The sequence below is a fragment of the Pelmatolapia mariae genome, linkage group LG6 (genome assembly GCF_036321145.2).
Source record: "Pelmatolapia mariae isolate MD_Pm_ZW linkage group LG6, Pm_UMD_F_2, whole genome shotgun sequence".
NCBI classification, from domain to species: Eukaryota; Metazoa; Chordata; class Actinopteri; order Cichliformes; family Cichlidae; genus Pelmatolapia; species Pelmatolapia mariae.
Genome location: NC_086232.1, coordinates 26,188,851 through 26,216,047, shown reverse-complemented (window position 1 = coordinate 26,216,047; position 27,197 = coordinate 26,188,851). Strand labels below are relative to the sequence as shown.

The 27,197-nt window shown below is 40.0% G+C and overlaps 1 protein-coding gene across 14 annotated transcripts in view; it reads right to left on the bottom strand.

Annotated features, from left to right (window-relative positions):
* Positions 1-27,197, bottom strand: part of ptprdb (protein tyrosine phosphatase receptor type Db) — a 150,675-nt gene that overhangs the window by 38,129 nt on the left and 85,349 nt on the right. For 4 of the 14 annotated variants that reach the window (XM_063476373.1, XM_063476385.1, XM_063476379.1 and 1 more), the window contains exons 7-14: positions 21,105-21,250; positions 18,096-18,237; positions 10,857-11,045; positions 6,926-6,943; positions 5,106-5,216; positions 4,108-4,119; positions 3,378-3,647; positions 1,395-1,504 (exon numbers count right to left, since the gene is read on the bottom strand). In XM_063476373.1, coding sequence (XP_063332443.1) covers positions 1,395-1,504; positions 3,378-3,647; positions 4,108-4,119; positions 5,106-5,216; positions 6,926-6,943; positions 10,857-11,045; positions 18,096-18,237; positions 21,105-21,250 — 998 coding nt within the window. Of the gene's footprint in view, positions 1-1,394; positions 1,505-3,377; positions 3,648-4,107; positions 4,120-5,105; positions 5,217-6,925; positions 6,944-9,531; positions 9,541-10,856; positions 11,046-18,095; positions 18,238-21,104; positions 21,251-27,197 lie in introns of all 14 variants that reach the window. The other 10 variants (XM_063476374.1, XM_063476384.1, XM_063476380.1 and 7 more) reach the window with 4 other exon arrangements.

Sequence of the window (27,197 nt, the reverse complement as noted above, 5' to 3'; positions counted from 1 at the left end):
TTCATGTTTCATGCAGGAGTCCTGCATTTTAGAAATTGAGTATTTCAATACTACTGTTAACCATAGTACTGTTAATTCATTCTCTTTTATGAATTTACCACTGTCAGTAGGGAGTATTCACAGGACACCAGATTTACTTTGAACACTTCGAGGGAGGTTATTAGTATTGGGAGAAACAGGGATTCCTCCCTTTTTCAGCCATACTAAGTAGGGCTGTTCGATATAACGATATATATCGGATGACGATAGAAAAACGTCTATCGTTTCATTTTACGCTATCGTTTGTTTCGTGGTGTCGCAAAATAAACTGTTTATGGCAATATTTTTTCATCATTTTGATGGTCACTGTAGTGGCTATATTAATTTCTTAAAGTTCTCTCTTTCTCTTATATTTAATATAACCACACTACGGACGGACAAGCGCTTGTTTTTTATGCGTTTTCGTTAGCAACAACGACGGTAAAACCACGGCGTGTCCGTTTGTTTATTTTCCACATAAACCTTTCACAATAAAGCTCAAGATCCTGTTGAGGCTTTTCAAAATAAAACGAGTCACGTGAAAGATGCAGAGTATTTACGGATGAGAAGCAAAAAAGAGCCGCCAGGTGCTAAAAAATAAACCTTAGACTCAAACGTTAGAACAGACTTTTCTCCGCAGCATGCTGTGTAATAAATACTTACAAAGAAAACAGTGGCCGTTACAACTTATGTCTAAAAATGTATAGTTCCATGCATCAGCTAAAACACTCGACTCCAGGTACACGACGCCCAGCTGGAAACACTTCACGCAAGTCGAGATGCCCGAGATTCACAGAATTTACAGGAAATGTTACATTTTTGCAATTTATATCGTTATATCGACGATAGATTTCTTAATATCGGGATATGAGATTTTTGTCATATCGCACAGCCCTAATACTAAGTAGGCTTGAGACTAACATAATAACAGTTTATATTGATAAATCCTAGTGCTCTAAGACTCTGGGTATGAAGAGAATGCAATAATTCATAAATAGCATTTTTTATTTACAACAGAACATAGAAAACTTGACATTTTCTAAATCCTTTAACAATATTATTTATTCTAGATAACGAGATATTCAAAGTCTTTACGCTTTTACATTGAGGAACATTATTGCGAAATTGTTCCACAATTTGTATTTTTAATAAAATGATAAAATGCCTCAATTCAAACATTTGATATGCTTTCTGTGCATTGTTCTGAAAGTATTGGGTTATGAGATCTGGAATTCACTGGATACTGTTTTTATGTACACTTTATGCAACATCCCAGGTTTCTTGGAATTGGGGTTGGATTATGCGTGTCTCAGCAATTTGTGTACATATAGCGCTGTGAGGTAGGTAATGTTTACGTGCTTACAAGTCTGTCATACCTGTATGATATAGTAAGAGACGGGTTCAGGGTTTCCAGAATCCCAGGTGAGAGTGATGCTTGTTGCAGTTCTCTCTGTCACCACAGGGGTGCCAGGAGCCTTTGGCAAAGCTGAAGTGTGGAAAAAAGATGAGACATATTTTATTGTTTATTGTAATAGACAGCTGGGCAGAGACATGTTTAGCACTCTAGTGCATCACCTCTTTTTTAAGCGCCCCAAGCAACGTTTTCTCAGTGTTTCTTGATAGGATTTAAGCTGCTCAGCAGATCAGGGCCTTCTTTGTAATTTATATATTTTTTAAAATTAATTCTCTAAATATTTTCTCTTGAAGAGAAACACGCAATGAATTTAAGACCACTTAACAGCATTTTACTGCAAAGCTGTGCTAGTTTAATGTATAGACATGGCTTGGTATTGTCTTGCTGACAGAAGTAAGACATGACAAGTTGTCTGGTAGCCCACAGGATGCAGTTCTTGATTTTCAAATTTTTGACTGAGTCTTACAATCTTACATGAGTTCAGGCCCAGAACTCATACAGTGTAACTCGTGCAGCTCTTTCTGGATCTTCTTTACATTTTGTATATGTTTATTTATTCATTGCATGGTGAAGTCTTACAGTAGAAACCATGACAAACATTGGTTATTGAGCTCAAAGAGAGATTTTCACAAAACCATTAGGTCTGTTTTTAATGTAGTGCCACTTGAGGCCATGAAGATCATAGTAATTCAATATTGTTCTAGGTCTTGTCCCTTGAGTACATAGATTTACCACAAGCTCTTTAAATTGCAACATTTTTTTTTTTTTTTGTGATGACAATCCCCATTTTTCCTTCTGAAAGACTTTAAAAGTCTCTATGGATGCTCTTTTCATACAGTATATAATTACGTTAGCTACCTGTTACCCATTTGCCTAAATAGCTGAAAGATACTCCAACAGGCGTTATTCCTAAGAACTTTCTTAAAACACAAATTTTCTTTCTTACCCCTGTTCCAACTTTTCTGAGAGTTACAGGTACTCAATTCAAAATCAGCACATTCTTCACAAAGTAACTACAACAGTAAAATCTCAGCTTCAGTATTTAACACGTTTTTCATTCAATACTGAGTTTAGATTTGCACATCACTACACTGTCTTTTGATTTACATTTGCTTAAAGCAGCTCCCCAAGGAATAGAGTTGTATTTGAAACCAAATTAACCCTCTTGAAATAATTAAGTATTCACACTGATACAGCTGTTACAGCAATAAGAAGAGCCTTTTCCAATCTAAACCATAACAAAACAAATCTAACTAAATCTATGCTTTGTCATAAGTCCATGTTACGGCCCTAGCAGGGCCTCCTCCTGAAGTTGCCTGTGTGGGCGTGTCCTACCATCTCTCCTGCCTTAGGCGCCACCTTTTTCTATCGTACAGCTGACTCACATCAGCAATTAAAGGTATTTAAGGGCAGAGAAAGGTGAGCTCTGGCGCCAGAGTGCCATGTGAGTGGTTGCAGCTAGTGAGCTGTGTGAGTGTTTGGAGGTTGCAGCTAGTGACATTGTTTTTTTTGTGATTGTTTGCTCCTGCTTGGTGGAGAGGAGTGTTTGGTTACTAACCTTTTTTCTGGCTTCAAAGATAATAGTTTCTTCTTAATTTTAATTAACTGTAAAACATGTAGTTGTCTTTATATCTGCTTCAAATGTATTCAGTGACTATTTGTCTGCTTCCATATAGTACATAACTGCATCTTTAGTGTGTTCATTAGATGCACTCAATTACTTTCCTCTTCAATACATATTTTTAACATCTGTATATAAAGGAGCTCTCATAGAAATAAGTTTCTTTACTGTCTTACTTTTTAATTCTTTTGTAATAAAAATACATGTTAAACAGAGAGAAAGAGAGAGCACTGCAGTTCTGCCTTATTACAAAGTCATAAGCAAAATCACCCTCGATTAAGGTTGGTGTATAACTCTTTTGTTCCTATCCTTTCCACTACTCACCTTTAACTATAATCTGTGCCACTGCCTCAATCACACCTAGCGTTGACATGGCAACGCACGTGTAATTGTTGGACTGGCGTACGTCAGTCAGTTCTAGTACATTGCGGCCAATGGGCATGTCATCCTCTGGCGTCAGGTCTTCTGCTCCCAGCATCCATTTCACATATGGCATGGGTGAGCCTACCGCCACGCAGGTGATGTTGACGTTCCCTCCTGGCATGATTTCGCTATCCGCCGGAGGAATGGAAAAGCGAGGGGGGACACGGCGCACTGGACCAAACGGCAAAGAAGGCAAGAGAAGAGAAACAATTACGATTTAATGATTGTGCAGAGTGGTGGAGAACAATCAGGAGGTTTGAGCTCTGAGATAAAGTTTTATGACATTCAAGTTAGAGTACAAGCATTTGAACAGTCTGGTACACTACCATTAGGGTGCATGTGATATCAAGATGTTTTATTAATGTGAATTTTAAAATTTTATGAACACAAAAGACAGAAAAAAGGAGAAAAAAATCACAACACACACACACACATGCATTCACATGGAAAAACAGCACATGGTATATTACTCTGGAGTAAAATGTACAGGCGGGTTTAGACTTTCAGTATTGCACACAGCCCACAGCTGAGCCACACAAAACAGAAAGTGTCAGTTTAATGGAAGAAAAAAGGCAAAAAACAACAACTCAGGAAAGACTCGAGAGAACCACTCGGTCGTTACAGTACCAACCTTCTCGCAGCTCTGCAGTGGGAGATATGACATGGCGGGAGGAGCAGAGAAAAGACAGGAAAATGCAAAATATCAGAAAGAGAATACAAGACAAAGAGGGATATGTTAGACAAAAAGAGCTTTGCAAGGTGGCAAAAGACAGAAAGGACAAGAGAACGAGCAAGGAAGGGCAAGAACGTGTGAGGGGAGGACAGGAAAGAAAAGGAGGCCATACATGGCCAACGTTGGTGAAAGCATTCCTGTTTAAGGCAGGCTCCTCTGCCAGCTGTCTCCATAGACTGCCTGTCAAACACTCACTGAGCAGCTCTGCAAGATTTCCCTGGCCCTGCAAGCACTGTTAGACACACATCACTGACTGTATGCTGTTTGTGTTTATGTGTATGTGCATGTGGATTTTATATATGACATAGGTGTGTATCCTAATGTGTTTGAATTCAGTGTTTGCTTTGTATCCCCATGAGCCATGTTGGAGTCAGAAAAAAAAAAGAAAAAAAACATGCTCCACTGTTTAAGACCTTTATTTAAGGGGTGGGTTGAAGGCAGACAACAGAGCAAAAGGCCCCAGGAATAAAAATGTCTCCGAGATTCAAACATTTCGTGGGTATGCGTGTGAACGTGCGTGTGCTGAAGGAGCAGAGGGGAAGACAGCGCCTGAGGAGGTGAGATGCCTGTCAGATTTGGAGAGAAATACAAGTTTTAACCAGACAATGATTTGGTTTTTCTCTGAGGTCTAAAGGCTAAGAAGGCAGGGCAAAGAGATAAATGACTCGAGTGAAACATTTAGGCCAGCCGCAAGAGCGCTCATTCTTAAACCATCCAGTTTCATTGCTCGATAGCTAAAAACTATAAAATATAGTCTACTTAAAAGCATTGTATCATGTTAATAAATTAGAAATATTCCTAATATAGGTCTATCTACTGATACGTGTGTGTAAATTTCATCTCATCCACATATTAGAATCGTTGCATCATCATAAAAAAAGTGTTCAAACTCTTACCTCTTACATAAAGGTTAGCTGGGGTGGAATAACGTGTCCCATCCCTGTTGGTAGCAACACACTCATACTTCCCCTGGTCTGACTCCTCACTCATCTCTATCTGGAGGGCACCTGGATGCATGGAGGGATGGAGAGGAAGAGCAAAAGATAAAGAGAGGACAGAGAGTCACACAGACAGACAGACAGAAGAAAGAGCAATCACACAGAAGTGGAAGACATTAGGAAATTTGATACAGTAAGTATATACATTAACATATAAATGGTAAAAAAAAAACTGCAGAAAGAATAAGAATAAATGAGTCTGTGGACATTTTCAGAAAACAAACAGGCTGAACTCATTCTGAGGAAAGTAGGGGTACAAACAGAGCCAAATCTATAGAGCGACTTTAACAAGTTTCTACCACTTTCAGCAAGAATCTGCCCAAAACAAGGGTCAGCTTCCTGATTTGAAAATATGAAAAAAAGAAAAAAGAAAAAAAGAGAAAACAACCCAAAAGACCAAAACAAAACCTACAAAAACGGAGAATGCGGTCTTCATGCAAAGCAAATGAAACAAACAGCTAGAATGCGCAGAAATCCGTCACTGTATTTTGAGAAGAAAAAAAAAATGCTGAAAATTGAGATGCAGTTACATTAAGCAACAAATCATGTTTCATTTTCCAAGGATAATGTCTGACAAAAGATATTGCCATGGCAATAAGATTTCCCCAACCCTTTCGGATCCACCAATGGGATCAGGAGTGTGATGTCAATTTAAAACACACCCAATAAGGAGGTAAAGACATCAACCGACCTCCGTCAAGGCCAACAGATGGGAAAAAAAAGAACGACATACGCAAAGCCTTGGGAAGGGACCGATGTTTTCTCGCTCCCTGAAAATAGAAAAACTGTCAAAAAAGAGTCAACCAGAGGTTCTTTAAAGATGGTGTGGTAAGGCAAAAAAGCGCCCATAAAAACTTTATCAAAAAAGTGGTTGTTTGGGGCTTTTTATCGGTAATGAGAGAGAAAAGAGAAAGTAATGGGTAAAAACCATGAAAGTATGTGTGTTTCTGTCTGTTTTGCGTGGAGATTTGAGAATTTATGTGTGCGTGTGAGCGCACTCATGTTTGCAAGTGTGTGTCTGAGTCTTTGCCATCTGGACTTTTCAGCCTGAGCGAACAACAGCTGGGAGGAAAAACAAAACTGGGACGTTTGATTGGGCAAATAGAGACAAGGTAGAAGGAGAGGCCAGGCCAAGCTTAGGTCAAGACCTCCGAGAAAAAAAAAAGAAAAAGAAAAAAAAGAAAAGAAATTCAGGTCACAAAAATTTAAAAAGCAACAAACAAACAAACAAACAGAGGTAGAAGTGAGTACGCTTTTTCACCTCAAACTAAGCAACAAAGAAAGAAAACCAAGTTGTAAACATATCATGCGTTTGATTGGAAACACGGTCGATGTGAACGGTTAAACTGATGGGTACAAAAGAGAGATCACAACATGACGAGGAAGGAAGCAATGGACTTCTTTGTTACAGAGTGAACGCTGAGGCTGAGATGGAAAAATTAAAGTGTGAAGAGGGGATGAAGGATGAGAAGAGGGGAGGTGACAGTCATAGTATAATGAGTTGCTTGCTCAACTCCAATTCCTCCTCTTGCACCTACTGCAGATCTGAAGCAGTTGGATGAGTTTTACCAATGTCACAGAGTCTTGAGTCTTTTGGACTAAACCCCATATTGATTAACCCACCCGGGGCTGCTTTTCAGATCTGTGAGACAAGTAGGAACCAGGGGTTGAAAAGGAATCAGGCCACTGTGTCATGTTGGTCCTCCCAGCAGTCTTACCTCGTATGGGCGTGCCACCTGAGTGGGCAATGAATGCACGAGATTAGAGAAGGAGAAGAAGAAGAAAATGTTAGTACCACAGAAGGAGAAGGGGATAAGGGAGGGAGGGACTGGGGGAAGGGGGTGGGGGTGGGGGGAGTAACTTGGCAAGGAGAAGAATCAAATTAGAGAGAAAGACTCAAAATATAGATCCTTACAGAGCGAGAGGAAGAAGAGGCATAAAGGAAATAGACAGAATAAACTAAGACAGAATAAGCCTGAGAAGAGGAAAAACTGACCTGAGATAGAGCGATAGACAGTGACAGAGCTATAAGGAGATGGGTTATTGATTGGACTTTATTGACTTGTAGCAGGGGTGGATGTGGCTATAGGAGAAGGGTGTCTGCACTACACTCATCTGGGTGTCTAAAAAGTGTACTGGCGAACTCTAAGTCCATTAACTACTATGAGCTTTTAACTGCTCTTGTCCTCTAAATGGCTCGAAACCAGGTTTAATCCTGCTAGTTGCAAAGTGTGTTAAAAACTCTATTAGATAATGCGATATTTGCCCCATGCAAGGCAAGCACCCGCTATTTTAGTTCGTGGCTTCTGAGTTCATCTGAGCAGTGACTTACTAGTAAATTCACTCTTAGCTAGTCACATCACAGGTCTCTATTCTATGAAACAGCTGTGCCAATTACAGTGATGCATGATGACAACAGCACCGAAAACAGCAAGAGGCTGATTAAAAAATGTTATTATTGTCTGGGTGGTGCCGAAAGGCACATCCTAAACACACAACACATCAAATTTGCAGCCAAAGGCAGATGGTGTGGGTTTTTATTCAAGTTGTGGAATAATACCAGAAACAAACAATAAAAACGTGGCAGAAGCCTTTGATGTGCCCTAATCTCTCAGAACTACCTTAAATGATAAATGCTGACATGCGGCTTTGCACAAAATAAACATTTTTTATGGTGATTTAAAAGACTCAACTGTCTGGAGAGCGATTAATTAAGGTGATGTATTTGCATAAATCATAAATACATATTTTCATACTCTGTCATGGTGCTACGTATTTAATTTGCTCTCGCTGATGAAATCACAACAGCGTGGTTCTCAAATAACTTTTCCAAGCGCGTCTATACATATTTTCCACCAAAAATGCAGACACCCCACTCGGCGCTGACTTATTTGAATGAACTCACACCTGTTTGTGTGACGTGCGCACAGTGTGGTCGCACGGCGAAGTAAAGTCATTTAAAGGTCAGGAAATTACCAAACCGATGAAGCGCAAGCTTTTGTGCCACCACAAAAATAGGGCTTATCACATCAGAGCGCTTTCAGCAGGGCATCAACTGTCAGCCGAGAAATGCTCAACTGAAATCAGACGCATGTGTCGTGTTGATGTCTCTTAGGCTCATCTTAAGGTATCTAAATTGAAAATGTATTTAAAAAAAAGTATAGTAAAGTATTTTAAGGTAATACTACCTAAGAGAAATGAAAGCTAAAGCCAGCCTCTACCCTATTTCCCCCCCTCAGTCTTATAATGAAATTTTAAAATTTATAAACTAACATTACAAAAAACATCAGTTTTAATCAGATTAAACTATATGTCAGAAAGTAGATTTGCAATTTAACAGATACAACTCTGCCTTTAAAGGTGTAACATGAGGAAAAACTAAGGTCTGAGTCCTCACATTACAGGAAAATTTAAGCTGTAGTAATTGCATATTTGGCCCACTGTGCATTTATATGCCAAAGAAGGTTTTCTAAATAAAGTAAATGATTCAAATGTCTAAAACAGTTCACATGATTATTGGAAAATTAGTGGAAATTACAGCATTTAATCACTAAATTTTCAACTATCCATAAACTGAACAGACAAAAGATTGTTTCTTCTTCTTTTTAAAACAGTTAATCCTTACTAAGCTCTTTTTTTACACTAATGCAGTGTAACGTCTGACCACTACTTTTACACCACAGCAGCTAGACTTATATGTTTTCATATATGCCTATCACAATGCACAGCTAATGTCTAGAAGGCTGAAACGTGGTCTCGATTGATTTCTTTATCCTGGCTCCACCAGTGGCCATCTAGAGCTCATAGCTATTGACTGGTAACTTTATACAGCAGACTGGAGATAGTAAGTGGATGAGTGAAAGGCAGGGTGAGTGAGTGAGTGAGGGAAAGAATATTTGAATTAGCGAAGGAGTGGAAAAGTAAATAGGTGAGTGTGAGGAGAAAAATTATTATTCTCTGGGCGTGGAAGGGCTGCAGGTGCACAGATGAGGGTGAGGTCAGCTACATCTAGGTTGACAGAGAGTGTGTGTGTCTTTCTATGTGCATGTCTGTGTGTGTGTGTTTGTACGTCCTCTTTGAGGCATCTACCTTTAGCCAGTACGATGTACAGGTGCTTTGAGAGACAACTGCGTGTATTACAGTGGGTGTGTGCACATCTATGCTTCGTGCTGTGTAAAAACTGTTAGTAAAATGCATGCCATGCATTTTAATAACACTGCAATAGTTGTAAAAGTGAGCAGCAGCAAAATCAGTAGCAACATTAGTGAACAGTATATAGAAAAGTGGACAGTGAGGGTGTGGGCCTTGGAACAGAAGCACTTACCAAAGGACTCTGTGGTTAAAAAGATACAAAGAGAAAAGAAACAGCATAGACATTGCATTACAATCGGACCATTAGTTACACAGAGGAGTTGACTTAGTAGAAACACCTTGAAAACTCCACAAAAAAAAAGTAATGGATATGGAAATGTATACTTTAAACAATCATACAAGTCACGCTATTTTTCATCATAATAATAACAACCACTTAAAAAAGCTAACATGGCTAACTATCAAGTATTTTACATTTTAAGTTGTAACAATTTTTCTACATCCTTTAAATGTTTTTTTTTTGTTTTAATTTCTTTATAAATTAAGATAAGAAAGAATCCAGTGCAGGGTCTTAGGGGTTGAGCCAGATAATAATAATAATAATAATAATAAAAAAGCAGGGACACAAACAAATAGGTTGGTATATCCACACAGAAGCCAGAGACTTGGGTGTCCAATCACAAGAAAGGGGGTTTTAGGTCCAGAGTCGGTCCCTGAAAGCAGAAGGAGGACTGAGGAGGGAGCGGACTTACACACTACTGTGGCTCGAGAAAAAAAGAAAAATATAAAAAAAAATCTCGATTGAAATGGATTAATGATTTGACTGGAACAGAATAAACTGTCCTCGTATTATTCAATTTTGGTTTTTGAAATTCTGTTATCAGATTTCCTCAGATAACACGAATACATGTTCTTGGGCTCAGTGTCACATCCACCCAGGACGCTCTTTCCAACAAATCAGGAAAAACAAAATGTTATTCAAGTAAGTCACAGCAGTGAGCTCTATGTTAGAGAGGCCATTCAGTCAGTACATGCCACCGCCACTTGGTTTTGCTAAATCTTGTCTGTAGATACAGTTTTTGAGTTTTTACTAGAGATGTAGCCCACTGATGCTTCTCAGGGGCATTTTTAGTATTCTTTTACAGAAACTTTAACTGTCTGTGATGGTGACTTGCACAGGAAGACCTCAGAGTTAGGAGAAAAGTCGGGAGTCCACTTTTAAAAAGGCTTAGAAGAGTTTAGAAGGGTTGGCAACCGTATACAGTCAACTCATAACATAGCAGCAGCAACAGCAGCAGCAACAGGAGCAGCAGAAAGAGAGGCAGCTGAGAAATACAGCCAGTATCCATAGCAGGAGGAGTGTGGAGTAAGAAAAAGGGTTAACAAGGGCAAGAAAAACAGAAACTTTGTAGGAACGGGAAATAAATAATGGGTTTAAGGGGCAGATATTAAGAAGGGGATATAAAACGAAATGGTGGAGGAAAAACCCTTAAGGTGGAAATAAAATCTGGGATTGAAGAGAAGGCAAAAGAATGGAGGGATAAAAGCACTGGTTACCTGAGCGGAGCTGCTTGATTCTTCCATTGTTATTGGACGTGTTGACCGGGAGGAAATCCTTGAACCAGGTAATTTCTGGGTCAGGGTTGCCGCTAGCGGCGCATAGCATAGTGGCAGTCCGAGAACGCTCCACCACTTTCAGCTGGGGGCCCATGTCAATGGTGGGAAACCCTGAGGGCAGCTGATCCTCTGGAAGGATTAGGTACACAAGTAAAATATTTAACCTGGTAAGACAGAGTAGCAGTTTTCTTCTAACATCTTCCTGCAGTCTTTTCACCCTCACTTACACCATTTGTCATGTTTTGATTGTACTGAATAGATTTGAGTCCATCGTTCCATGAGACAGGTTGTCTCTGATTTTTGTCCAGTTCTTCTGTAATTTGGAATACCTTGGGTATTTCTCCCTGTTTCCTCAACTCCTTAAAAACCACCCTCCCACTGAGAGCATTCTGATAAGGATTAAGCAAACAGTAGTTGGATCGATTGAAGGGCCAGATGCATCTCTCAGGTCCTTGCTGGATTTTGTTCCTGTTTCTTAAGGACATGACTTTCAGATATTGTTCAACGATGGTAGATAGTTACTTACGCCTACCACTTTGTTTGTCCTCAGCTGTCCAGTTTGCTCAATTTTTTCAGCCCACACTGCAGACCACACAGAGATATGCCTAGTTTGTACTAATAACTCTGTGGGAATGACCTTGTTGGTGCAAAAATACAATTTTATGCCTGTAAAATTGTGTTGTCTTTGGCATTTTTTGTGGATTCAGCTAAAGAAATTGGAACAAATGATGTGTTTTTGTTACAGGCTGTTAGGCAAAAAGCCTAAAGATACTTAAAACTGTTTCTTTCCTAAGTTGTCTGTTATGTGTAGACACAACACTGATTCATCCCTTGAGTTAGGCATCGTTTTATGCTTAAATGAGATCAGTGTTAAGTGGCTCAAGAAACAGACAAACAAACAATCCTCTTAAAATGGTCAGGTACAAGGACGTGAAGTGAAAAAGCAGCCAATCACCCCCCCCTTACTTAAGTCTTTGGGAGTAGATCTCTCCAAGATTTCAGCATGAAGACAAATAACTGTTTCCCCAAACGTCAAACTAATACTTGAGATTGTCCCGCCTGTGTGCGAGCAGTGCAATTTAGGCTATTGAGAAAGCTCTCACACAGTGATCAGTCTGTGCTCAATATAAGAAATTCCTGAGGCCTGAAGACACACATCTTAAGCACCAAAATGACATCGGGGAGGTTCAAATGCTAGTCCAGTCTCAGAGGAACTTTCAGGGGAAAACTTGCGAGCTAAATGGTAAAAGACTCTAATTTGGATTCAGTTTAAGTCAAAATATGTTTCATCAGCCTTGAGTCCAGAGGCAAGACTTTTGAAGAATCCAATAGTGAGGTCAAATAGCATAAGTAACATTTCATCCTACCTGACAAATTCACTAATGCTTTAGGCAACAGCTTTTTGAACAGGAATCAGATGAGCTACAGTTTCTGTAGCGCCGCGTTTTGTACAGCATGAGCAGGTTGCATAAAGTCAAATGGGTGAGCCCTATAAAGACTTATCTACTGGGACTTGCACTCTTTTGGGATGGGGAATCAAATGTAATTTCATTAAATCAATTAAATCAAACATAGAGAGTCATTTCACTGTGAGAGAGGAAATCAAAGGCAGCGAACCAACTTCATTCAACTGAAGTAGGAGATTTAAGAGAAGGGGGGGACAATGGCTTCAAGGAAGTAGGGGATCAAAGACGAGTGAACCCAGCTCACTAAAAACTGAAAGGATACGGTATCCCCCCCTTTGAATCAAAAAGCTACAGAGCAAACCAGGTTTTTAAAACTTTGTTCAAGGCTACACAATGAATGCCACATTTGTGAGTCATCTATAATACAGGGAATAAAATTGTTAAATAAAGTCAGACGAACAAGGAATATTTATATAGAAGACAAGTTTATTTTAAGCCCTCACCCCTCCACAATCCCACCCACAAACACTCGCACACATATATTTTTTGTTTTACCCAGAATCCCTTGTGACTTTATCCCTCTACGCCAAACAGAACCTCATTAACGGGAAATCCTAGCGCTGAACCTCGCCAAGGAGATGCTAATTCTGGTACCAGCCCATCGAACCATGGCTGATAGGTCGTGAGACGCCGGTTTCATGAGTGCGTGTGTGGCCTTTTAACAGCTCCGGTTTCAATCAATCACCACGCCCGACAAATGGAAACACGGACATAATAAACCAAGAGAACAAGATGAGAAGGTGTTTGTGTGTACGAGCGTGCCAGTGAGCATGGGTGGCGAAGAGGGCGAAAGTGCGAAGAAAAAGAGAGAGAAGGAGAATAGACCAGAATAGATTCAAACAGACTGAGACAAAGAAAGAGTGACAGAAAGGAAAACACAGCGAGAGAGAAAGAGAGAACGAGAGAGAGAAATAGAGAGGGAGAGAGAGCACAAGGGACCTATACAGCATAACAATCATGATTCTCTCTGCTTTCATTATGCAAACGCTTACTTCAAAGCCAGCCCCTTGTAGGCAGGAATAATGCATTCTATTTCATCTACCTGGGGTGGGACACTGCACTGAACACTGAGGATGCACAGTCAGAATGCTACTCCCTGCCCCTTTCCTACAACCACTTAGCATGTGCGCAAAGAAAAAAAAAGTTGGAAATGTACCACTGCTGGTAGAAGCGTTTAAAGCCTTGCAAAACACACAAATATGCTCATGTAATAGCTGAAAATATTTGCACACACATAGAAGTATGTGTACAAAAAACACCAAGACAAACACATACACACAAATTTAAAGTTGACAAGGTGGAAAGTGATGTAAATGAAAGGTTGAGAGAGGTTTCAATTGGCTAAAGCACACACACAAGTTAACGTGCGCACACAATCAGCATTCCGCCATCCATGATGGCGACAGGTGTAAGCAACACCGCAGTGTGTTTGGGTCAAAGCCGCTGCAGCATGTGTATTTGAGACTGGGCTGCTGAATGGTAACAGCTAAGAACCCCCTGAGGTCAGGGTAGATTAGTAACCCTACACTCCCTTGTTGACGTGGCCTTGCACACATCACATTGTTTCATTTGGATGTGCTCCCTACTTCACCATTTCCACTGAGAGCCACCCAGATAATTTCACAGCTCATAGAAAAAGCCCCGCTCTCGCAATCATGGGAACCACTGCGCGAACACTGTCCCCTTTATATAAGACCTCCAAAATGGATTCTGCACACATTGCTTTCTGGGTTTGTCATCTGTAAATTTGGAAGTCAAGCCTGGTTTTATAATCATGGGAAGAGTGAGCTGGCTGCTGTATCAGAACCCAGAGTGCACCTGCAAACAAACCTGTTTCTGCCATTCACGACTGCTGCATAGCATGAACAGTGAATGCTTATAAAACAGTTGACTTTAGATTTTCTAATAAAATGTTGTGTTTCTGACGTGTTAACCTCTTCCTTCTGTCTGTGATGGGTTTGTGAGGTGTGCCTGCAACACTCTAGCACTGTTACAAGTCATTTATTGTTGCAAAAAGCACCACATGACAACAAGAAGTTGTCACTGAACACAAACAGAAGAAAGTAAATAAGTTGGAACTACAAAACTCCATCATTAACTTTATTTTTTTGGGCTCAAGAACCTAAAATAACGCGCTTTGTCTTCAACCACTAGTTATACAATACCTGATTGTGCCACGGATACTAAAGCACATAATTGCTCTCAGCTTCATTATTATTTCAACCACTGCCAATCACAGCCATTTACTGGAAGCCCAGATTTCAATTAGCCTGGTTCTAATCCTCAGTAATTAAGCCAGCTGACCTTAACACCGGATCCCTCCTGTCAGAGAGTCAGTCAGTCAGTCAGTCACCGGAGCTGTGTCTTTAGAGAGCCAGAGGGGAGGCATGGAGACATGACTGACAAGACTGCATGTGTGTTTGAGTGCTTTTGTTTAAGTGTGTGTGTGTGTGTATTTGTGTGGGTACATTTGGACTGACAGTCTATCGGGGACTATTAGCTGCTCCCAGGTGGCCTTTTATTCATCCACAACACAATGAGTCCTCAGAGGAACAGAAAGAGGCTAATCACTACATAAAGGCTGACTGTTTTAGATTGAGGATACGTTTGTATGTTTCTATGTGAGTGTGTGTGTGCTTGAGTGGTTATGGTCTTGATAAGGAAAGAAAACCTGGAAATGAGTGTATTCATCCATCAAGAGTAAAACAAAAATCAAAAATAGACACACACAAAAGTAAGCATGCCTGCTTGCACTCAGATGGACAAGTGCACAAACACGCACAAAGACGACCATGTGAGACAGGAAAAATTCTGGATGGATGGAGCGGAACAGCACAGAAGATGCAAAGAGTGGTCTGATGTGAATAATTTAGAGGCTGCTGTGTAGTAGACCTAAGAGCAAGAGGAGAGACAGAATGAGCGAGAGTTTGGGAAAAGGAGGAATGTTTGAAAAGATAAAGAGAGGAAAGGGAAAGAGTAAAAGTAGGAGGGATGGACTTGGAAACAAACAAAAACAAGTATAAGAGAAACAGGAAGAACTGCAAACTATGCTATCACCCATCAGACAGACAAGAGGGACACAGAGAGAAAGAGAAAGACAGAAGGGGAGAGAAAGCATGAGAAGACAGAACAATAGGCTGCATGTCCGTTCCCCATGAGCATGTACTGTAAAGGCAGGCAATGTGATTATCCACACTTGAGCAACTTCACTCACTAAGACACTCTTGAGCTTCAAACAACTGGTACATAATGTTCTCCTAATGGACTCCACTAACACTAACATCACTATCTGCATTAATGGACTCTTGCGAACACTAAACCGTCTACTGCAGCGGATCCAGGCTCACACTTGAATATATAGCCGCATGCGAAGAATCCCCCAAGCCTCCAATTTCCATCCATTCAGTCAGCCATCCATTAGTTACACCCACTTTATCCTGTTATTCTGGGTTACAAACAGGAATAGTCATTTGCAAATCATTGTCACTAAATTATCAGAGGAGCAGTTAACCATTGCAACTATTTGTTTTTAAATAGTGCTTTAGTTAGTTATTTAAGAAAACCTGCAAAAAACATTGATTGTTTAAAACATAAATAAATAAATATATATATATATATATATATATATATATATATATATATATATATATATATATATATATATATATATATATATATATATATATATATATATATATATATATACATACATATATATATATATATATATATATATATATATATATATATATATATATATATATATATATATATATATATATATATATATATATATGTATGTCCAGGTGCTCTGGTTTCCTCCCACAGTCCAAACACATGCATGTTAGGTTAGTCTAAAAGTCAAAAAAATGTTCTTCCCCGAGTTTGGTTCTGCTGGAGGTTTCTTCCTGTTAAAAGAGTTTTTCTTTCCCACTGTTGCCAAAGCGCTTGCTCATATGGGGGTTTTCTGTTTTGTTCTGTATTATTGGAGGGTCTTTACCTTACAATATAGAGTGCATTGAGGCAACTCATCTTTATTTTTAAAGGTGAGGTGATGTATATACTGTATACGTATATACAAATATACTATATGGACAAAACAGGCGCACTACTTAATCTTTGCATGTACATATTTTGAGCCTTATTGCCACAGGTGTATAAAATCAAGCACATGGGCATCGAGCCTGCCTTTACAAAGATTTGCAAAAGAATATATATCGTTGTTTTAAAGAGGTCACTGGATTCATTGGTACTGTAATAAGATACCACTATTGCAAAAAGTCAGTCTCCTAGATATTCCAAAATCAACTGTAAGTGGTGTTATTGGGTAGTGGAATGCTTAGAAACCACTGCAACTCAGTTTTGAAGGGACAGGTCATTTAACACTTTCCTAACTTAATAATTTAAGAGCTCCAAACCTCCTCTGGGATTAACATCAGTACAAAAACTGTGAATCAGGAGCTTTATGGCGTGGGTTTCCATGCTGAGCAGCTCCTGTAGGGACAATGTGCAGATGGTCCAGCACTTTTGTCCTTATAGTTATTAAGATAGGGAAGAATGTTCTTGCAGGGCACCATGGTGGTGCGATGGTTAACACTGTTGTCTTACAGCAAGAAGTTTCCTAGGTTTAAATTTCACCATCTGGCCTTTTTCTGTGGAGTTTGCATAGATTAATTGGTGATACTAAATTGCCCATAGTTGTGAATGTGAGTGGAAACTGTTGTCTGTCTGTGTTAGCCATGCAACAGACTGGCGACCTGTCCAGTGTGTACCCCGCATCTCGCTCTCTGGCAGCTGGGGGGACTGGAGCCTCTCCCAGTTACCAGGTTGGATGAATGGATGGAGAATTTTTTGGCATAGAAGTATTACTAGGAACAAAAGGATGGGGTTTTAAACAGGGCCAATCCATCCAGTAAAAAGCCACTGAAAAGCTGTTGAAAAGATGACTTTTGCAGAAGTCTAAATGACACTGACATTTAGTTAAAAAATGAAACCCTTGTTTCTTTAGGTTATTGAAGAGATTTGGTTGAAAAGTGAAAAGAGCATTTCCTTTCATCTTTTGAAAGATGAGGAGCAGGAGATTCAGACCCACACACCTCTCACTGTGAGGCAAACTTCTTAACCACTGAAGTCTCGCTCTCTCTCTCTCTCTCTCTCTCTCTCTCTCTCTCTCTCTCTCTCTCTCTCTCACACACACACACACACACACACACACACACACACACACACACACACACACACACACACACACACACACACACACACACACACACACACACACGTATATAAATTGCATAATATACTTCAGCATTTCCCTTCCCGCAACCCTGAAATGGATAAGCAGAAGAGAATAGATGGATGGATGAACTACTAGTCTGCATACCTAGAATGGACGGCGTGTTGCTGCCTGATCAATTCACAATCAAATGAAATGGCACAGCTAGGCGTGATGCAGATGCTTACTAGACTACTACCAAATTCGGTCGTTTTTAGATGTCTTTCTAAACTCCTGAAAAGACAAATGCTTTTGTTTTTCTTCAACAGAAATTCTCATGTTGCCCTCAAAGGTTCACTCTGAGCCAGGAAAACCCCATTTGTTATAAAATGAAGTGTGTCATAAACAATTTATTAGCTGTTTATGTACAGATTATAAACGCCACCTAAGATGTGAGACAGCTGGATGGAAAAACTGTGTGGGGGTGTTCACACTGACCTCGTAACACAGTGAGTCTGGCAGTGGCAGTAATCTCTCCTGCAGAGCTGGAGGCGTGACATTCATAAACTGCCTCGTCTCTGGGGGTCCTCAGCGGCTGGATCCTCAGGACTGAGCCGGATCCATCATCAAACTCTATAACCTGTTAGTGGGGAAATATGTTAAAATAGCTAAAATTTCTATTTCTATTATAGATTGGAGAATGCGCAAGGTCAAAGACTTCTTTAATGAAGGAGTGCATGACGTGCAGTTCCCAAAATTCAGTGGCAGCATATTTGTTTGGATCATTTGTATTCGCAAAGGAAAAGGCTTTAAGGCTTTGCCCCCATTTCTTTTTACTATGGAAAGCTGAATCCAAAGTATGACATCATTGAAAACACAGCTTAAAACTGATCTCAGGTTTGGAGAAAAGCAAAGACCTTACACTTGAATATCTCTCATGTTCTTTTTCACATGTAATGGCTGGATTTTTCAGATCTGCTGGACTGCATATTATAACTGCTGTTGCATAAGTCTAATACATGCATGTAATTGATCTGGATTCTGAATTCTGGGAATGTTTCCACTGACTGAAATCCAATAAAAATAAATCCCACAACAAGTCCTGACCTACAGGACATCAATGGGAAATATACAGCAGGTAGCCCAAATGTTATATAGTCTGGATTAAAAATAAAATATCTCCTCAAGTGATTTAATCATGAACAGGAAGATACTGAGGTGAACTTAAACCTGGAAGGAAACTCCACTTATTAAAGTGGAAAAGCACCCTGAGCTGAGGGTGACACTGGCTGAGCAGGACCAAGGCTGATTCAACATCTCCATCTAAGAGTGACTTGTGGGGTGGGGAAATAAAGCAAAGGTTAGAGCCCACGGGAAACTAATAAGGCTGATCATATAAGAATCTCATATAGTGTAGCCCCAGGCATCAACTGACATATGAAAAAGTTGAAGCATTCCAGACATCTGTATGACAGTATAAAAAACAGTTCAAATTGACAGTTTTTGTTGTTGTATGCAAACAGATGTATGCATTGGATTATATATTATATATATATAATCCAATGTGTGTGTGTGTGTGTGTATACACACACACACACACACACACACACACACACACACACACATGTCTGGTTTGCTATCCTCGTGGGGACATCCCATTGACATAATGCTTTCCCTAGCCCCTTACCCTAACCCTAACCATTAAAAATGAATGCCTAACCCTAACCCTTACCCTAAACCTAACCATAACCTAATTGTAACCCTGACAGTAAAACCACATTTTGAGTGTGAAAATTGCTTTCAACCCCGAGGGGACCTGGATTTTGGTCCCCACGGTGCAGAAAGTCCCCACCAGGATAGTAAAAGTCAGATTTTGGTCCCCACCAGGATAGTACGAACCCGTACACACACACACACACACACACACACACACACACACTTCCAATTTATTTTTCATTTATTTATTTTTAATAGGGACAGACGACAACAACAGTTGCCTCAAGGTACTTTATGCTGCAAGACCCTACATTATTAGAGAGAAAACCCCACCAATCAGATGATCCCATAATAATAGTGATGGGCACTCATTATACAGCTACATGTCAATTTTTGTACAAACAGCACACCTTTCTCCCAGTAGGGAATCTAATGTGTCATGAACTAGTCCTGTTATGTTTAGACAATGAGTGAGTCAGTAGCTTTTACAATAGAAGTGCTCTGACGCTCTGGAATTATACTTGTTCATGAATACATTTCATGAATACGTTCATGAATACGTTTCTTAAATAATTGATCGTTTGCTCTGTTAAAATGTCAGGAAATTTAAAGAATGTTTAGACAGTTTTCAGGAGGCCGGTTTGACTTCATCAGCTATTATTTCTTGTTCTCATCAAACAGTCCAACATCAAAGGGTTTTGTTACATAAGACAAAAAAAGAACATCCTCGCTGTCAGCCGGCTGGGACTATAATGTTTGGCATCTGTTCTTAAAAAGTTTTTTTAGACGAATAGTTTTGGGAATATCCTTTTTCACTTTCATGCTACGTTGTATGACAGCATAAACAGCTAATCTGGCATTATCCAAAGATTATAAACTGAACCTATTAATATTTGACATCTCAGTATAAACAATAAACTATAAAAATTACACATTATCTTCTGGTTCCTCTTCTGTTTTCCACAATTCTCATTAGTACTTTGAACAATTAAGTGATTACGATAACAGCCAATTATATCATTTCTTTTTACAGCTATATTTAAGGAGCAGAAGTAGCGATGGTAGATTAGTTTAAATACCTGGCGTCAGGGAGGTGAAGGGGTGAGTGCAGGGAGAGCGGGTGGAGACGAGTGTTGAGGATGATTTGTGACAGAAGGATAACAGCATGAGTGAATCGGAAGGATTACAACATGGTAGTGAGACCTGCTGTGATGCATGTTTGACAAAAAGACAGGAGGTCAAGCCGGAGGTGGCAGAGTTGAAGATGCAAAGATTTTCGATGGGAGTGACTAGAATGGACAAGGTTAGAAATGATTAATATATCAGAGGGACAGCTATGTAGAGGAAGGATGGTGGTGAATATTAGACACACGGTGTTGAAGATGGAGCTCTCAGGCAGGAGGAAAAGAGGTAAACCACAGAGAAGCTTCATGGATGTAGTGAAGGAGGATGCTAGGGATGGGGTGAGATGGAGGCAGATGGTCTGCCATGGTGAACATCCCAAAGTAGTCTTTTTACTAAAAAAAAAAAAAAAATCGTGGGCTGTGGGAAAAATTATAAAGAAAACAAGACAGGAAAATGGTAACAAGAACTGACAGCAGCAGCAGTCATCTTGCCTCAGTGCTCTGTGTGGCCACTCACTGCAAACACAGCTGCTTCCACGCAGCCAATAAATCTCTGTTGTTGGACACTAATCTATGTTCTTTCACAGCACTTCACCACGGGAAAAAGTTAGTTAATGTTACAGGAGACACAAAGTTTCAAATCCCATTAGTATCTCAACTTATTTACCTCAAATCGCTGGTTGCTGACTTTTTTGCCTTTCTTGTTCCAGACAATCTTGGGCTGTGGATCTCCTGTGGCCTGGCACACAAAGGAAGCGACTCCCCCCTGGACTCCTGTCTGGTCCTCTGGGGTTCGTGTGAATCTAGGGGGTGCTGTATGAAAAAAAAAATATCAAACATCAGGTTCACACTGACCGTGTTACTCTGTGTGGATGCACATCCACATGCCGGAAAGCAAAACGATAAGTTGTGACATACAGTTACAATCTTGATAGAATTTCCACCACTACTATTTACAGGCACTCCTATAAATATTCTCTAACAGATTATTATGTTTTTCCTGTTCTCTGCTTTGTTGTTTAGCACCCAAATAGCACTTCATATAAAACCACAAACTTCTGCTTACACATCAGTAACAGTTAAAGTGTGATTGTGATCTGTGCTGCACTTAAACAGAGTGGGAAAGAGGGACACCAGCTGTGTATGTGTTATGCCGTTTAAGTAGGAAAAATTAAGGACAATGATGCAGCCTGGAAACGATTTTAACAATCCAAATGTGTGTGTGAGAGTGTGTGTGTGTGTGTGTGTGTGTGTGGTATAATGTCAGCTACTTCTTGAAGTAGCTCTACACCTTCAGCACATCTTTCTGTTGGATGTTCACGAGGTTGGCTTTGTCTGTGTGTGTGCGCGTGTGTCCTTTTTTCTCTGTACATGTGTGTGTGTATGTTCCGCCATGTTTTTCCCTCTGTCCCTGTACCACCAAAGAAGCTTAATATTTCTATGCCATAAAGGATTTATGAAGACTTACTCCTGACATGACCACTAAAGCCCCTCGTTCCAGGGACGCCAACAATATCATAACCGCAGCCTCCGCTGGATTGTGACATCATGACATCAAATAGATTCGGCACGTCAGTCACGGCACGTCACCACCAGCTTGCCTAATGGCATTCCAGCCAAACCAGAAAATCCCTACTTAAGGGCTTACCGCCAACCGCCCTGACAAAGGGAGAGAAATTGCTTTTTGCTGTTTAAAAGGAGGGAGGGAGTAAGGGAGAAAAGCTAAGCTCTTCAGAAAAGGGAAGGAAACAGAGAGAGAGAGAGAGAGAGAGAGAGAGAGAGAGAGAGAGAGTGTGAGTGTGTGTGTGAAAGAGTGGGGAGAAATGAACAGAGGAGTGAATGAGATAAAAGGAACGAGTAAGAGAGACAGATGGAGAGCAGTAGAGGGAGCGAGCAAGACACCGAGGGGTGAGACGGAGCGCGAGCGAGCCAGATGTACTGGCAAACATAGCCGGAGAGCCCCAAGCTGCCCAATCACCTCTACACCTCACTGGCTCGCAGCCAAATCTACCTCAATGACTGACTAAAACAGTGTGTGTGTGTGTGCGCGTCTGTGTCAGAGAGCCAGAAAAAGGTAACGTGTGCATGTTTCCGGGTTCTTCTTCATCCTCCGTGCCACATTACATGCAAACCGCATGTTTCGGGTTACGATTAGGCTACTAAATGCTTATTGACAGGCTCGCGGTGACTGACAAAAAAAATTGACAACCTATTAGTCGTGTATTTATTTCAGTCAGCTGCGAGGCAAGAAATACCTTCATCAGGCCAAGCTTTTAAAATAAGAAAACTTGCAGATCCTCCTGGTAAACATGTATGTAAAACAAAAATATAAGCAAAAAAAAAGGAAAAAAAATTAAAACATTTTTTTTTTAGTATCTTAGTTGACAAATCAGTCAAGCAGAAAACCAGTCTGCAGATTAACAGAGAACAGAAATAATGACCTGCCTGCAGCTATAACATGTAAAGTATGTGCAACATTTTTTGCGTGTGTCATTATAATGCATGTGTGTGTGTGTGATGCATGAGCGAGTAGATGGGTGTGTCCCTCTGAGAGAGAGAGAGAGAGAGAGCGCATGAGAGAAAGAGAAAGAATGAAGAGCAGGAGAAACTCTCTCTTAATCCTCTTGCTAATCTCTCCCCCACAAAACAAATGAAAAGTGTAAAGCCAGCAGGGCCATACTAAAAGGCACGGTAGATCTTTCCAATTGCTTTTTTTTTTTATCTATCCCCCTCTTCTTTTTTACCCACCCTAACCCTGATCATTCTCTTCATATATCTCGTGTTTAATTGTCTTACGTTATGCTTTGCCTCTCTATCTCTCTACCCCATCCCAGTTTTTTTAACCACTGAATCCCTTCTTTCTCCCGCTTCACAGCTGCTCTCCTTCCTCCATCTTTCATCCTCCTCCTTGTTACTCTTTCCCCATCTCCTCCCTCCATCTCTGGGGTGTTACATAAGTCTTCCTGTCACATTGACTGACTTTATGAAGGGAGGTGGGGTTCCAACCGTATGCTCCACACTTCTCCCAACTCTCTCCTCGCAATTCCCCATCTCTTCTCTCCTCCCCTCTCTTTATTGGCTCTCATCCTTATTCTCTTTTCTTTGATTTCCCTTTCAGTTACTTCACTGTCTTTTCTCTGAATTCATCTTCTCTGTTCTCCTCCTCTGGTTTCCTCCCTCTGGGTGTCCTAACTGGTCTGTCTTTTGCCTTGATCATCAGGGTTTTTTTTTGTGACTGTGCCACTTGGTGGGATTAAGCATTGACATCTGGGCCAAAGGACAGAAGCTGAAACTCAAAAGGAAACTTAAATATTTGTACGTGTTTTCAGGAGGGACAGAATATGTACAGGTTCATTGTTTTGCTGATGTAAAATGAAGAACAATTACAGTGAGAAGGTGCTCATGAATGTTACCATATGTTACCACATTTCCTCACACCATCCTTCAATGTGATCCAAGATGGAAGTGAAGGAAAACTACTAAGTGGTCCACAGAGAGAGATTTAGAGGGAATTAGACGGTGCCAATCTTTCCACTCTGGGGGGGGGGGGGGGGGGGGGGGGTGGAAGAAGGGTGGCCTACATAGCAATCCATATAGTGGGACCTAATCTACACAACAGATTGCAGAAATTACTCGGTCAGCTCCTGTCCCTGCACCACTTCTGAGTCATGGCTAAAGATCTACGGTAAACAAAAAGATAATCTTCAGATCTTCCCTGTAATTAAAAATAAAAGAAACATAAGAATTTGGGTACCACCAAGTAGCACTAAAGATCTATAACCTGAATAATTTTGACTTCTTCACACATGCTTTCACATTTAGACATTGTCTTTTCCGTCCAATTTTTAGTTTTAATTTTGTAAATGGTGACAAATATTATGCCGTTTTGGAATTAACTGCAATGGGGTGATGGGAGATCAGTGAAGAAGCACTTTGAAAAGACAAATAGCCAGACTAAAGGAAGCTAATGGCACCATGTAGGAGACTACGGGGGCATATTATAGCTGGCAGATGCTGTCTTAACCTAGAGGGAGGGAGAGAGAGAGAGAGAGAGAGAGAGATCGGGTTTGTAAGAACAGATGCTAGCACAAACCTTTAGGGAGCATGATTTACGGATATAGTGTACTAGGATTGGGAATGTGATTAGATATAAGAATGGAGAGCTGATGTTTGGCAGGGAAAACAGATGGAAAGTAGTGGAACTTTAAAGGTTTGATAAATAAAAGTCTACTTTTATTGCACAGAGAAATTCATGAATATGTGCCGAGTAATGAACAACGACTGAAATGTATATTTTATTCTCAAGACTCATGCATTTGATTACAGAAACCTAGGATGACTTTTTCATTCATTTGATTACATTTTCTACTAAAAGTAACCCTTAAATAGCAATATATTTTGGACAGGCTAAGGGCTCTGAACTCATTCCTACACATCTTTTAAAATGCTGCAAATTATGTGCCCTCATGTCTCATCTTGTGTGCCCGCAATCACTTAGCTGATCCGATACGAAAAAGCCATAAAGCAGACAGGCGGATCCGAACAAATCAAATCAACAAAAAGCAATGGATTGAGCAACACGAAATGGGACTATTCTGCCTGATACTGCAGATATCAATTTGGAAAAGAAAAACTAATATAAACAATATAAAAATACAGCGGGAGTAAGCTCAGTTTTCATTAGCGAAAGACTAAGGTTTCAGCTAAAAGGAGCAGACACTGAGGTCAGCTTTTCCTATGTGCTGGCTAATGTTTGGAAATGAGGATCAAATTGTTTTTAACCTTTATGATCACATCAAAATCAGGGGCATCTTCATCTACGTACTCATAGATAATCCTGGGTGTGGACGTGTAATCATGCGTATGAACAGGTTATGTGAGTACTTGTGTTGGAAGTTTTGATCATGTCTAAAAACGCTGACTAGATCTTACCAAGCATCTGTGCTGCACCTCAGATTCATCAGTATGTTAGGGATAGAGAGAAAAGATCTAAATATGGCTGGCTGATCAGTACCCAAAAGAGGACTGAATCAGGCTTGTCAGACAAATTGAGGAACGAGGCCAATATAGAAGACTCGGCCAGGGCCATGATAGTCAGGCGAGAATGGGTGGGCAGCTGGCCAGAACCATAACTTAAAACACATTAACATCAAACGGACACATTAAGAGCAAATTATCAGCTGCTCGCTTTCGTCCTGGTAATGAAATTGGATTGCTTGAGCCAATAAACACAGAAACACAGAGCTATCATCCTTCTGCAGAACACAGAAACATTAATTGGAAATTATTTGGCAAAATGGGCAATTTCAACTTAGCAAAATTAAATTTTACACAATAAAGTGCCGTAACATTTGGAACAATTTCACATTAAAATATGATGTTATTCAGGTTGCACAAAGTTTAAGTGTCTATTTGAACCAAGCCAAAACAAAGTATTACATCTTTCTTTAAACTCAAAACCCTGCAGTTTTTTGGGTGAATTTATTATTTGACTTATTTGACATAGATTAGGAGTTTCTGAGCAACTGCCAGCTGATGTTAACAAGCATTAATGAAACACTGTGATTTTTACACTAATGCAGGAAAAGACAAAATGCACTTTTATTGCTGATAGTTAACGCACATCCAATTAGCATGACACTTACCCACCCAAGCTGCTGCAGGGTTTGGCTAGTGCCGAGTTAATCAGGGTTAATTTGTTAGAAACACAAGGGGAGGAATTAATCAAACAGGATCTCTTTTTATACACAGGTCATTAGAAGCACATGGGCTTCCCACTGGGTATACTACTTTACTGGGTCAGAGCTGGCTTCCCATAAAGAGGAACAGAGGGTTTTTTCAGTGCTGGTCGCACTGCATTAGTTACAGACCACTGGTCAGTTACGTTACAGCAAAGCTAACATTATCCAGGCCTCAACACAGATGAGTGCACCTGCTAAGCTAATGCTAAGACAAGGTAGTCAGATTCTGTTACTCACAGATGAGCGCACAGCTATGCTAGCTGCTAATAGCTACAGTGCCTGTGATAGCACAAAACTGAGAAGCTTCATATTTCTTCAGATTCACATGCACTGCCCTGCTCTCAGCCTATCACCTTACTCATGGTTGGACATTAATAACAATAAAGAACAAATTGATGGATCACAAATAGTCAATTTAACAATAATTTAACAGGCTAATTTCCCAGAAAGTTAATAGTAAAGCCCTTAATCCTAGCGTGAGCTAGTTAAAATAAAGTAACACAACTTTGATTGGCATTTTAGTTTCGTGTGTTAATGACTTTGGAAATTGTTTGTGATGTGGCCCATTTCTGTCACCTTCTGCTGCACAGATCAAAGATTTAAAATGAGCAGATGAGCATGAGGTGACACATCATCACTGAAAATGAATTTTAATACAATATAATGAATTATTTCAGAAAACATACCATGAATTATTTGGATAATGACTAAAATTACTTAAGTTGATGGATGGCATTTTCATTTAATAATGAGCTGCACACATTTCTTATAACCAATCCTTTTCTCCACTGTCAGAGCAGATTTCTGAAAACTGTTAACCCTTCTACTCTCCATGTGTCCATAAATTCCTAAATCCTTTACTTGCCTAAAAAAATTGTTTATATTGCCTTTTTCATTTTTAAGATACAGGAGCAGAGGACCTAATGTAAATAGATCGCCTATTGGTCTATACTAATTTTCATTTTAAAAAAAATGTATCATATATAAATGTAGGTATTAGTAAAGAATTGAAGTCAGTT